Source organism: Eretmochelys imbricata, chromosome 1 (assembly GCF_965152235.1).
Source record: "Eretmochelys imbricata isolate rEreImb1 chromosome 1, rEreImb1.hap1, whole genome shotgun sequence".
Lineage (NCBI taxonomy): Eukaryota > Metazoa > Chordata > Testudines > Cheloniidae > Eretmochelys > Eretmochelys imbricata.
Window position 1 is genome coordinate 113,576,385 of NC_135572.1, and position 14,777 is coordinate 113,591,161.

A 14,777-nucleotide genomic window follows, 5' to 3' on the forward strand; every position below is an offset into this window, starting at 1 on the left:
GGTTAAGTCTTAGGATGCTGGGTGTATTGGAAGGCTTAGGGAATTGATAGTGGTTTGATGATTGGAAACATAGGAACACAGAATAACATGGACCTGTGGCTAATCATGGTTTTGTCCATCTGTTTATGCTGACTGGTTGTTTCTTAAATTGCATTTCAGGTTCTACAGTTAATATGTGGAAAAAGAATATTTCCTTTTATTTTAAACTGTTTATGTTAGGCATTTCTCATATACCCATCACCAAGGTATCTAAGTACCAATTCATTATTAAATAATTTTAAAAGAACTATCCACTTCTGGTATTCTAACTACATATGTAATAATATCCATTATAGTTGTGATGTATGGATAATTTTACACATTAAAAAGTTCTCACCGCTCACACATTTAGAATATGTTTTTATCTGTGTGTACCTTTCCTCAAGTTTTCAGTCTCTGTTTTGAACTCCTGCTGTCTCTCATGTTCTTCTCTGAATTTTTTCTTTATTTTTAGAGGTAAATCAGTGGGATATCCTTCATCCACAAGTTTCCGTTTTCATTAGACTAGTGTGCTTTCTTTTGTTTATAGGCTCTGATCTCACAAGTCACTTAAGCATGTGCTTAACTTTAATCATGTGAGTAGTCCCATTCACTTCAGTGGCTTTGATGGCAAATTAGCTGGCTACAGTAAAACTTAACTATTTATGCCATCATTTCACTAAATGAGTTGATACTTATTGTTCCACTGACAGACTTTGCAAACTGTTAATGTTTTCTTCTGTCACTTACCATACCTAAAGAAGAGTTGTAGTTTACTCGTAGATCTCCCTGTTTATCACTGTTAATTGTTTGGCAACACATTTTCTTAAATAATCATTTTTCCACAGCAAAATGATAATTGTCGACCCTTATCTCTGTCTGGCCATGTTGGTTTTGATAGCTTACCAGATCAGTTGGTTAACAAATCCATCAACCAGGGCTTCTGCTTCAACATTCTTTGTATTGGTGAGTAATATACTTTTTTTATTATTGACAGCAGTGAATATTAAGTATTTGACCATAAACTATCTCTTGGCACAAATATTAATTTAAAAAAAGTGGATGACAAGGTTACTGTTACCTCCTATAAGGAAATGACTGCAATATTGATCTAATGTGATCCTAGGGTGTTTTTGCCTTTTTAACTATGAACCATAATGTGCCCCTTTTTATTAAAAAGAAAAGGAGTACTTGTGGCACCTTAGAGACTAACCAATTTATTTGAGCATAAGCTTTTGTGAGCTCAAATAAATTGGTTAGTCTCTAAGGTGCCACAAGTACTCCTTTTCTTTTTGCGAATACAGACTAACACGGCTGTTACTTTGAAACCTCTTTTTATTCGCAACCATCCTTTTGATTATCTTTGTTGTACAGTACTTTCATGATCAGGCTTGAGGATGCCTTAAGTCTTGTTTCATGAGCAACTTCCAGGATTCTTTAAAACTTGTGGTCTACATCCAACTCTTCCCCAAAGGTAAAGTATTTCAGATAACTGAACCCAAGCCACTTGCAGGTCTATAGGTAGGAGGTCTTGAAGCATTTTTATACTTATTAATTTTCTGGCTGAATATATTGGAGTTCTTTGGATATACAGGCAGACACACAACCATGCATCTTCCTGAAACCCAACACTGAACTAAGCAAGGGTATAAATAATCTACACCAACCCATAATTGTCCTTCACTTCCTCTCTGTCTATTAGCTGGTGTGGTTGAAGAACAGACCTCCCTATACGCATGGAATAGCTAATCTTAAAACTTGTGTAATATAGTGAAGATGGATAGCTGTGGTTTTACTACTGACTTAATGAAATAGTAAAGTGTTCTTGGTGTTAAGGTTTTCTCTCTTTCCCTGTCCCCCACTGATTTTTGGAATGTTAGTGCCTAGGCCACCACGGCAGGCCTATGTAAGCATGCTAAATAATCTTTATTTCTCATTTGTAAAACACTAATCCTATTCTTGGATCTTAAGATTCTAGTGAGAGGCACAAAAGGAATTCCCTTACTGCTCAAAGGTGTGTTTTGTTGTTGTTTTCCCTTTGAGTACTGATAGGTGTGTGTGCATATGTTCTACTTGTCAAGGAATTGAAGGTTTGAGGGAACATTCAAGGTAATGAGGCACTGGCAATTGATTTTTTTGTACAAAACACATTTACTGGTGCTTCTAAGGGTCAAAAAGAGGAATTTGCTCATATATTTGGAGAAGCCAATGTACAGGTAATTTCTATTTAAACTCTTTTAAGAGGGCAATAGCTATAATAACACCTATTATGCTTTGTACAAATATATGCAAATGCAAACTTCTTACTTTTTCTTTTAATTTTTTCAGGGGAGACTGGAATTGGAAAATCAACCTTGATAGATACTTTGTTTAACACCACTTTTGATGACCGCGTATCAACACATTTTCAACCAAATGTAAGACTCCGAGCTCAGACGTACGAACTCCAGGAAAGCAATGTTCGGTTGAAACTGACCATTGTAAATACAGTGGGATTTGGTGACCAGATAAACAAAGAAGATAGGTTAGTGTTTCTTTGCGTGGTAAGAATTTGATTATGGAAAATAACCTTGTCTTGAACTGTGGAGTCTGAGAGTAGGCTTTTCAAGTTAGGTATGTGATTAAGAAAAATGTGTGGTACAAATTACATATGTACTCCAGATATTTAATTATACATTTTTCCACGTAATTAATTGATTGTATTTTCTTCTTGTCAAGCAAATCATTTGAGAAATCAACATTTACTCTGCCCTCATGTGTTCATGGCTTTATAATGTGTTACACATTATATCAATAAAATATATAATAGTGATGGGCATTTTTTGAACTTTCATATAATTATACAGATAGTAAGTTACAGTACAATATGTTCTCTACAGAGTTGTGTTTTTAAGTTTCAGTGGGATCTACAAAACAATGTAAATTGGAAGAAAAATCATCTGGATTTTTTAAATGTAGGTATATTTGAAGTTGAACAGCGTATTTAAAAGATGGAGCATTACACAGCTAGTGAGTGTAGAGTATTCTTTTCTGTTAGTTCAGTTTATGAATATTTAAATTCATCAATTATTGTACTGATTTTCTTCTGACTTTTATTGGAATGACCAGTCTATGAAGCATTTTAAATAATAATTTGCATTATTTAAGAGCCAAGTAGTGTTGGGCATGGATGGAGGTTGTCCATTCACTTCCAGAACATAAATTAACATTAAGGCTACTTTTTAGTCATGGGTATTTTTAGTAAAAGTCATGGGCAGGTCACGGGCAGTAAACAAAAATTCATGGCCCGTGACCTGTCCGTTACTTTTCACTCCAGACTAAAATTTGTGTGGGGAGGGGTACCCGGGGGAGCCGCGGGTGCTGGAGGAGGGCGGCCCGGATGCTAGTGGGGTGGGGGACAGGTGTTGGTGCGCAGCCTGGACCACCGCTGGTGCTGGAGGGCAGGTAGGCAGTGGTGTGTGGCCCAGGATCCCCGCTGGTGATGGGGGCATGGGTGGCAGGTCCAGCAGGCTCCGCACCTCCTCCTCACCCCCAGCAGCAGCAGAGTTTGGGTGTGGCAGAGGATTGGGGCATAGGATGGTGTGAGGTGGTCTCTGAGTGGCGCTTACCTGGGGGGCTCCCTGGAAACGGAGACATCTCCCTCCCTCAGGTCCTAGGCGGAGGCGTGCCCAGGCAGTTCTGCGCGCTGCCTCCACCTGCTGGCACCACCCCCGCAGCTCTCACCAGCCACTGCAGAAGTCACGGAGATCATGGAAAGTCACGGAATCTGTGACTTCCGTGACAAACTCGCAGCCTTAATTAACATTATAGCATAGGATACCAACGAAAGAGTGTTCCTGCTAGTGACTTGCCTAGTCTTGCCCATTTCTGTGATGAACAATGTTTAGATGATAAAGAAAAATCTCAGATGCTGGTGTTAATGATACGCAGTAAAATATTTCATATTGCAAGCAAGGCTGTCTTCTACCTCTTTCAAATTCGCTTTCCATGTAATCAGTGCCTTTGAAATTTCGCCTCCCATGATTTGGTCTACACTCTGTGCAGCAACAGATACTCAGGACCTGCTGCTCTTATGTATACAATAACATGTTTTGAAGATATATTATGGATCATAATTTGGATCATACAAAACAGGGCAAAGAATCTTTAAAATGTAGTTAAAATACAAATCAGATTCTCATTCTTTAGAGGATAAGTTCCTGCTCTCTTACACACATTTACCAGTAATAAAGCTCCCCAAAACACAATACTGATCTCCAAAAGATGTGAAAATATCATAATTATGGACAGTATCAGTCACATGCTATTTATAGTGATCATCTGTTATTTCCAAGATTGAATTGTGAGACTACAGAAATTACAGAAGTCCATTAAATGTATCAGTTAAGGATTTCAGTGAAAAGCATAGCTGATACACTCTGTTTTTCATCACCAGTAGAGAAAAATTTAACTGTATCCTTCATCCATCCTGTGCTGCATTAGTTTCTTAAACTAGTATTCAGTAACTTTAGTTTTACATTGCGTAGACAGTTTGATCACTATCCATACATTTAATATCCTGTTCTAGCATATGACTTCTTGAGCTTCCAGTGTATATAGTTGATATGTAAAGCAATATACTCCTGGGGGAATTCTGCTCCAAAAAATTAAAAATTCTGCACACAATATTTTAAAATTCTGCAAATTTTATTTGTCAAAATAACACTATATAATCATACCAGTTTTAGTTATTTTGGTAATTTATTTCAAAATACCTGTCAGCAAGTATGTCTGTAACAATACAGACACACAAAAATGCCCCCGGGAGTAGAGTTAAATAAACCCCTATGACAACCCAGTTGCTCTTTCTCTACCCCCATCTACCCTCCCTCCCCAGCCCAGCTGGGGGGCCAGACACTCACAACCCCCTCCACCCTGCCCACCTGCAGGGCCCCCTCCAGCCAATACATTTGAACTCCCTCCTTCTCACAGCCCAACTGCGGGCCCCCTTGCCCAGACACGCCTTGTCCCCCATCCCCCCCCAGAGCCCAGGGTTCCAGAGGGAGAAACAACCTGATGCTCGGTCCCAGGCTTGTGTTGAGTTTCCTGCGCACCACCCTCTCTTTCCCTCAGGGCATGCTGGGAACTGCAGCTGCCAGGAACTCTCTAGTTCCCTCTCACCATGTCTTCTATGTGCAAGCTATGCTCTGCTGAGTGCAATGGTCCCTAGTGGTAGCTAGCAGCACTGCAACCTATTTCTGTGGGGGAAAGGAAATTCTGCATGCACAACATTCATTTCTGAAAATTCTGCATTGCGCAGTGGCACAGAATTCCCCAAGGCATAAGCAATAGTATGCAGAAAAATATAACAGGGATTGCCTTTTTTAGTCCCTCTCTATCTGAGAGAAACTAATCTTTGATTGCTAACACATCACATTTTTTTCCCCAGCTATCAGCCAATAGTGGATTATATAGACGCACAATTTGAGGCCTACCTCCAGGAAGAACTGAAAATTAAACGCTCCTTGTACAACTACCATGACAGTCGCATCCATGTCTGCCTCTATTTTATTTCACCTACAGGTCATTCCCTTAAAACACTTGATTTGTTAACCATGAAGAATCTTGATAGCAAGGTAAGATTGTTTGAAACCAGTTTAAATGAATGAATTTGTAAAGATTCCTATTTCTTGCAACATCTTGCTGCTCTTACAATTCTTTATTTGTGGTCTTTTTAATACTGTCACTTTTTAAAGTAAAGTCAACATATTATGTTGTCAAGAAATATTGCTTTTTTTGTTTGCTCATTGAAAGGGATGAGGGAGACTTCTGCATTAGGCAAAGCTGAAAAAACATCTTACAGAAATGAAAAATTCTGTGGCAGATTTCTTTGGACAAAATCTGTCTCTTTGATGAGAGAACCCTTCTACCTTGGATTCCTTCAGTATCTAATTCACCAGAGCAGCATTCCTGGAAGTCAATTGCTTCCATGTAGCCTGATCATAAACTTGGACAGGGGTCAGGTTCCATAGCACTAGCCTCTTCTGCAACTCTTCTGCGTCTGGTGTGTTTCCTTTTCTTTTTCTGTAGCTCCTAGCTGGTGACTCTTGCTGCTGTCCTCATTCCGTGTATCTCATGTTCCAAACCCTGGGAGATTATGCCTGAGGGATAATACCCCTGCCATCTGGAATAGGGCCTGTGATTTGCTCTGGAATCCCTCTCCCTCAAAATTCTCTATTTGTCTCAGCACTGTAGATCCTCTTCAAGATATGTCTTATCCTGATGGTCTGTTAGGTCGCTGGCCCTAGCGGTTAATGTGGGCTTAGCAGCCTGGGATTCAGAAGATTGTTGTTACTATTGTTGTTTCTTTGTAATACTATAATGACTGGAGACACTAATCAGGGTTGGGAGCCTCATGTGCTAAACACTATACAGACTTTGTAAAAGACAGTCCCTGTCCCAAAGAACACTCAGTCTTATTTAAGAAAAGATACAAGATGTGGGTGTCTGTCAGCCTAGGATGCTAGCTGACTGAACAGCTTGGACTGGAACTGCTCTGAAGATGTCCAGAAAACTGTGTTGGAAAGCAGATTAGCGTGGCTTTCCACTAGAAATCCCTCCTGTATGAAATGAAAGTGATTTTTCATTTGCGCAAGACAGATGGTGTCTAATCCTTGCTAGTTTTCTACTCCCTTTATTGTGGGCTGCCTGCTGCATCTTAAACAGTCTGGGCGCACCTTTAGCTCAGTGAGAGTATACCTGCCTATGACTTTGGCCGCATTTCACCACTGGGACAGGACTCTTTTAATTTTACAGCAGAAAATTTTTTAAAAGGTCTACCTTGTATATTTCCACCTCTTTGGTTTCCATCCCATAATGGGATTTAAATGTGGTGCTCGCCCAGGTAATAGAACCACCTTTTCACCTTGCGTTTCACCTCATGGTAGTTGAATCAGTTCAGCCTTGGGTATTCAGACACTAATGGCTGATTCACTGAATATGGTATTTCTTAAGATGGTACAACAGCATGCCTTCCTCAAATTCCTATCAAAGGTGGTTTCTGATTTTAATTTAAACCAAACATTCTGTCTACTGGTATTTTTCCAAATGCTCCATTCACTGTAAAAAGATGCCAGGCCACATTGTTTGGGCGTGAAGAGGATATTTACTATCTGAACAGGACTAAACTGTACAGTAAACCACTGGGGTTCCTAGTAGCACACAGGGATATTTTTGGGGATTAGCTAATTTCCACTCAGATTATCTAAGTGAATTAGATTCTATATACTTTCTTCCTATGAATTAGTGAGGATTAAAATGATAGGTATTGGAGCACATTCATTCAGGTGTAAGGTGACCTCTTCTGCTTGTGTCAGATGTTTTTGTCACTGAAATACGAAATACTGTTACCTGGAATTCAGTCTGTACTTTTGTACAGATTACTTCCTGGATTTAGCTTCTAGATTAGATTTTAAATTTGGTAGAAGAATCCTACGGTCATTGTTCAAATGAGACCTCTCAATCTCCACTTGAGTTTAAGGATGAATTCTTGCTCATCACAGAGTGAATATCAGTACAAGCAATAATCTTGGAGAACTACAGTTACTGTAGTAAGGAAAACTAAAAGTTTTTAAAACATTAAATGCTTTCAACTAGTTGGGTTGACTTTTTTTTTTAAATTTGTATAGTAGAACAAGTTTTGATTGCAAATTTTTTTTGGAATGTGGGAATATGTAAACAAAGTCAATGCTAACACACCTTTCCTAGTAGTAGTGTTTCATTATATCTGTAAAGCATTTTGAGATAGCTTTTATGAAAGATTATGTACATTTTCAAGATCTGTTATATGATGGATGGTTCACTTCAAGGATTAAATTGGTGATTGAAAGTATTGCCTGATGCCTTTGGAACTCTCTGCCAGCACACCTAAAAATGCTCTAAAGTGAATCATCCTGTTGCGTGTTGCTGTAGCTGTGATTTCTTTGCATGTACTGTGTATGATGTAGTAGTCTGTCTTGTGAGCTATGAAAAGAGATTTGTGTGTTTCTGTCATTAAGCAAGTAATCAATAAAGACAATTGCAAAGTACTCCTCTTAGGAAGGAGCAGTCGGTTGCACAAAATGGGAAATGACTGCCTAGGAAGGAGTAGTATAGAAAGAGATCTGGGGGTCATAGTGCATCACAAGCTAAATATGAGTCAACAGTGTAACACTGTTGAGAAAAAAAAACAAACATCATTCTGGCATGTATTAGCAGGAGTGTTGTAATCAGGAAGTAATTCTTCCGCTCTACTCGGCCCTGATTAGGCCTCAGGTGGAGTATTGTGTCCAGTTCTTAGTGCCACATTTCAGAAAAGATGTGGACAAATTGGAGAAAGTCCAGCGAAGAACACCAAAAATGATTAAAGATCTAGAAAACATGACCTGTGAAGGAAGATAGAAAAAATTGGATTTGTTTAGTCGGGAGAAGAGAAGAGTGAAGGGGGACATAACAGTTTTCAAGCACGTAAAAGGTTGTTACAAGGAGGAGGGAGCAAAATTGTTCTCCTTAACCTCTGAGGATAGGACAAGAAGCAATGGGCTTAAATTGCAGCAGGGGTGGTCTAGGTTGGACATTAGGAAAAGCTTCATAACTGTCTTGGTGGGGTTAAGCACTGAAATAAATTGCCTAGGGAGGTTGTGGAATCTGCATCATTGGAGATTTTTAAGAGCAGATTAGACAAACACCTGTCAGGGCTGTTCTAGATAATACTTAGTCCTGCCATGCATGCAGGGGTGTGGACTAGATGACCTCTCGAGGGCCCTTCCTATGATTCTATGATTATATTTGCAGTTGGTAAGTGGCTTTGAACTTTATATCAACAACATATTTTAATGAGTTCTTATTTCATTTAGAAATAAGTACCATTACAAAAATATGAATATAAAGTGGATGGAAACTTTTTTAATTTATATACTCTTTTTGGCACAGAACCTCTAGAATTTAAGGGTACATGAATTTTCTCGCTGTTTGTACTGATCATAGCATGCAAATTCACTCATTTGTAATTTGAAGTAAGAAGTACTAATGTGATATGTTACAAACCAGGTTTTCACTTGTCTTCGTATTCAGGTAGTTTATCTAATGTTTTGAAGAATCAGATATTTTCTTTTTCATGTCAGCAGAGCATTTCTGACAAAACGCTTATATGAATTTAGCTTCTGATTGATTGGGGTTACTTTTTAAAATGATCGAAAAATTAGGTCAGGATTTTGGTGATACTTTTTAATGGCAATTTTATAGACTTAAAAAAAAATTCAAAATGTTTGTAAAATATGTGTAACCTTCTGTGAGTTGGTGCATATTTCTACCAGTGGTAGCTACAGTGTGAGGGGAATCACAAGAGTTGAGCAGCCCAACTCAAATTCAGGAAACCTGAACTGAATTGAGAGGAAAAAAAATTGGTTTAAAATTAGTTACACCCAGAATGATTCCCCATCACGATCACCACGCCCTTTGAAACAATTCAGCACACAAATGTATTTTTGCTTCATTTATGCTAAAATATTTACAGGTCACTGTTAAGTGAGAGAAATGACCCGTGGCTTGTTCTCACTTAACGAATTTGAAAGCTTGGCTTCAGGATGTTCAGAACAGATTTACTGTGGGAATAAAGGGCTCATGGAGTTCAGTGTAGCAGAACATTTTGCTCATTAAAATTAAGCAAAGATTATATATTTGAGGTTCAGCACAAACGCTGCATATAGTACACTTAAAATCACTTGCAAAATATGTGGCAGAAGTAAAAAGGCAAAGAAAGTCTTTGGAATTACGCATGGAGGTAAGGAACGTAATTCATCAAAAATACTTTGGCATTAGTGTAAGACATTACTGTGACTTACCTGGATACAATTTAAACCAGTGGTGGGCAACCTGCAGGCAGCATGCGGCCCATCAGGGTAAGATGATTGCAAGCCGCGAGACATTTTGCGGACGTTGACTGTCTGCAGGCACAGTCCCCCGCAGCTCCCAGTGACTACAGTTCGCCGTTCCCGGCCAGTCGGAGCTGCGGGAAGCGGTGGCCCGGCCCGCCAAAGTCTGGGGAAGAATGTTTCTTCGCTGTTTGAGCTTCCTTTGTTTCCCCTCCTGCTTGATGACTCTGTTTACTGCTTAAATACAAATTAAGCAGAGCACACATTCCTTTGTTTAGGACAGACCTAGTTGCCAATATCTGGCTGGAACATGTGTTGTTAACACCGTACAGTGGAATCTTAAATGTCACATGCAGTGTTGTCTCACATATTTTACCAGGGGACAATAATGACCAGCAAATTGAGTTTTCAAATGATACCTTACAAGGCATATTTTGTACAAAGATTATTACAATAGTGTGTATATACAGGGGTACATTCTGTCACAATTTTCATTCTCAAAGGTTTCATTTTCAACAGCACACTCACCACACAAAAATGGATATTGCAGAGAGAAAACTAGTAGAAAACAATGAAAATTATTTTCATTTGATTTTTTAGAAGTTTTGATTTGATTATCTGGGCACATATTTGGTAGTATAAAACCATTGCATCTCATACGTGAGATGTAAGATATTAAGTGGGAAAGGAACCAGTTGGTACCAACAAGCCTACAGTAGAACCTCAAGCTTTCGAGCTCCACAGAGCTCTTCCAGTCACAGAGCTTGAAAGATTGTCTCTTTCATCAACAAAAGTTAGTTCAATAAAAAATATTACCTCACCCACCTTGTCTCTCTCATTATGAATTAATGGCCTTCAGAAGCCATATTTGCTGAGTTTTTTTAGAAGTGTGTGTAAGTACATAATATGGAGCTGTTAGCCACACCTATTCGGTTGCCCTAAACTTCCAATTATAAAACTGTTTTTAGATTCTTTTCCCTTTGCCAGACTTTAACCATGTGGGCTGAAATTTTGCACGCTGGGCATCTGATTCAGGATTGCTGGGCATCTGTGTGTATGTGTGTGTGTGAGAGAGAGAGAGAAAAAAAAACATCAGCCACAATGGGTCAGCTGGTTCTGAGAATGAGGCCAAGGAAAATTACATTTAGCGCATGTTAAAAATACTGATAACCGTTTCTTTGAGACTCTCTAGCATCCCTATGCTTTGCAGCAGAGACTTCAAATTCAGCATGAGGTTGGTTTTTGTATCAAGGATTTGCTTTTTGTTTTTCCTGTGAAAATCTGCCCACATTTAGCCAAGTGATAAAGCTTTGAAAAATTAGAGTTTGCACATGCTCAGTAGAGACTTGCTTGAACTTGGTAGCTAAATTCTCCAAAGATTCCATCCATGCTGGTCATGCTGCAGCCTGTGGCTAAGCGGTACTTTCTTTGCAATTGCAACTCTGGACTGCAGTAGGCTGGGCTGGGTCCAGGATCAGAAACAGAGAGCAGGGAGCCTGTCTCTCCTGTGCTCTCCATGACCCCCTTGCTGGCTCCCATGCAACATGGAGGAGAAAATTACTTGGTGTGAATGCAGAGAAGGAAGAGGTGGTACGTGAGAGGGAGTATGGGGTATTGTCTGGAAGGGAAATGGAAGGTGCGTGGGGACTAGGGACCAGTGGGAAGACAGAGATCAGATGAGGAGTTGGGTGGCAGACTGGTACTATCTGGACAAGAAGAATGAGATTGGAAACCAGTGTGGGGGAGAGAGGCAGATATGATCAAGCCAGGGTGCTGTAGGAGAACTGGGACTGGTTGGCCAAAGAAACTGGGACAAGAAAGTGAGGTGGCCACTGAGATTAGAGGAGGAGATAAGGGAGAGAGACTGAGACTATAATCTGGGTGGGGGTGACTCCATACTGGTGGGATGAGATGAGGAGCTGAGAGAAGGAGAACTGGGACTTTCTGTGCAAGGAGACTGGGAGTGGGGGGAGACTGGAACTGGAATGGAGAGTCCAGAGTCAAGGGCTTGTTGGGCAAGGAGAGTGGGAATGGAATCAGAAGCCTGAGGCATGGAGATTGGGACTAGCTAGATGAGAAGAATGGGACTGGGATGAGGAGCCAGAGGTGGGAAAGGGACAAATTGGATGGTACATGGCAGACGGGCCAAATTTGGGGTGAATGGGCAGAAGAGCCTGTGCCAAATAGAGTGCACTCTTCTCCTGAGCCTGGAATGGAAGATTCTTGAGTCTCACCAATCCTATGCTGTTAGCAAACATCTTTGAAACGGACTGGCAAAATGTCCCATCTCTATTTAGTGCTGGTCCACTTAGAAGATGACAACCTACTATTGCTATCAGTTACTCCATTAGCTCAAGTGGCTGAGGTCTGTGTGGTGGATCTAAAGATTCCAAACTTGCTGACGTGGGTTTCAATATGATGTCACATAATGGAGTTTGATTATCCAGTTTTTTTTAATAAGGAAAAAAAACTAAGATATTATGTACAAAAATACCATAAGTTACAAGCACATTGTTTGCAGAGTCAAGGAAAATGCCAGAGTTAAGGTTGCCTGTGCAGTCTTAATTTGTTCCCCCTTGTGCATATGCGTTATGATTCAGACTATGATTTTGGCAGGGATGTTTTTAGAAAGTTTCACAGCAGAGGTGTGTGGGGAAAAAACAGTAAATCATGGGAAAAATCGCCAAATATAGTATTCACTTTGTCAGCATATTCAAGAGTATAATGGGGCTGCTAAAAAGTATGACCCAGTAGGGCTGTTGGAGAGCAAGCTAACCCCACAGTGGCAGCTCCTGTCCCATACGGGTGGGTCCAGCTCTGGGGCTTGTGACCTGGCACATGGGGTCATAGTGTCACTTAAGTTTGGCTCGCCTGATCCTCTGTCTTCATCTGTAGAAGGGCACATGAGCCAGACACGAATTGCGCCGTGACCCTGTGCATCAGGTTGTTAACATCACTCGGATTGGGGGCCTAATCAGATGTGTGTTTTACAGCCATTTCCAGGATTTCACAATCTCTGTGACAAAATCATGACAATATCATATGCTAATTAGGGTAGTCTCATTCAGTGCACAGAATAGAGAATGATCATTTAATGAGTCGTATTCAATACAGTAACTCTTCACTTAAAGTCATCCTGGTTAACGTTGTTTCGTTACTGATCAATTAGGGAACATTCTCGTTTAAAGTTGCGCAGTGCTCCCTTATAACATTGTTTGGCAGCTGCCTGCTTTGTCCACTGCTTGCAGAAGGAGCAGCCCTTTGCAGCTAGCTGGTGGGGGCTTGGAACCAGAGTGGACTGGCAGCCCTCCATTAGCTCCCCACTCTCCTCTAAGTTCCCTGTTTGGCAGCCGCCCAGCAGGCTATCAATTGCTGGCAGTTCAGCTGTCCCTCCCCCTGCTGCCATGTGCTGCTCCTGCCCTTTGCCTTGGAGCTGCTCCCCGAGCCTCCTGCTTGCTGTGTGTGTGTGGGGGGGAGGCTAATGTCAGGATGTTTCTCTCCCCCTGCTCCTGCCCCCTACTTACCCTGTCTCTACAGAGTAGAGTAGAGTAATCTGATTATTTAGAGTACATAGCATTATATATCACTTTAAATGTTCAAAGCACTGTTCCCATTGACTTCAGTTGTACTTGTCATTACTCAGCACTTCTACAAATCAGACCACAGGGTCTCAAGTTGGGTCCCAGAAAATGAGGGAAACATTTAGTGACCTCTTGTGAAAAATTTGGTTTAAGTGATTCAACTAGCCTTACATAGGAACTGTGTGGCAAAGGCAGCAATAGAATCCAATTCACCAGGGCAGCAGTCAAGTGCCTTAACTATGAGATCATCCTTTATCTTCCCTCAGTCCCTTGCCTCGTTGTCTACACACCTCCCAGCTTCTGCAGAAAATGAGGCAGTACCTTCCTTTACTACACAACCCTGATTCATCCCTAGAGCAGGTCCATCCTATGTACTGAATGAGGCAGGGGTCCTGTGGAAGAAATGATATGTGATCATGTAATTAAAGACTGCATCATAATGTATATGCATGGGGGGACAAATTAAGGATGCACAGGTAACCTTATTTCTGGCATTTCCTAACTTTTTAGTTCTCAGTTTTGCCACCTCAATGTTTTTAATTTTTTCTGCCATATAAAATATGTTCCACAACCATCAGTATAAATCTCATGCTTTTCCTATAAATTAAATATTAAATTGACAAGAAGGTTTTATGTAGTGGTGTAGCTGTGTTGGTCCTAGGAAATTGGAGAGAAAACATGGGCGAGGTAATATCTCTTACTGAACCAACTTTAGTTGGTGAGAGACAAGCTTTCGAGCTACACAGAGTGCTGCTTCTTGCCTCTCTAAAAAGGTTTTATGATTGGCAGTGCAACATGCTATATTGAGAAATCTGATTTGGCAATGACTGGAAATCTCCTCTGATGTATGATGGCTGGCAGCTTTGTGGTACTGTCAAACTCCTGGAGCTGGTGTGTTCAGATTGTTTTTATGCTTGACCTCCGAACCATAAAACTGTAAGAACATTCCCCAGCAGAGCAAAGTTAAATACTTGTATCTAACAGCACAGCAGACTTTTAGGGTACCAACAAGGAGAAAACAACAAATTTGCTATTTTATAGGCATAGAGAAATAGCTAGAGTATACAGTGTTAATATAATTTTTTCTTAACTTTGGATTTAGTATCTTAGTAAAATTATATATATTGTAGCTGGTAGCTTTGTGTATGTTGCTGTTCTTTTCCTTATGGTTGTCTTTGAATGGTGACGGAGGTTTGCTTTCTTTCTAGTAGGATTATAATACCTTTCTTCTACTCACTTTTGTTCTCTGATCAGCTCTGTTTTGGTGGGATTATTAGGTAATACATTA

At 40.3% G+C, this 14,777-nt stretch overlaps 1 protein-coding gene across 1 annotated transcript in view; it reads left to right on the top strand.

Moving 5' to 3' along the window:
* Window positions 1-14,777, top strand: part of SEPTIN10 (septin 10) — a 50,021-nt gene that overhangs the window by 9,107 nt on the left and 26,137 nt on the right. Inside the window, exons 2-4 of the mRNA XM_077814108.1 lie at window positions 867-984; window positions 2,347-2,542; window positions 5,447-5,633. Coding sequence (XP_077670234.1) covers window positions 867-984; window positions 2,347-2,542; window positions 5,447-5,633 — 501 coding nt within the window. The remainder of the gene's footprint in view (window positions 1-866; window positions 985-2,346; window positions 2,543-5,446; window positions 5,634-14,777) is intronic.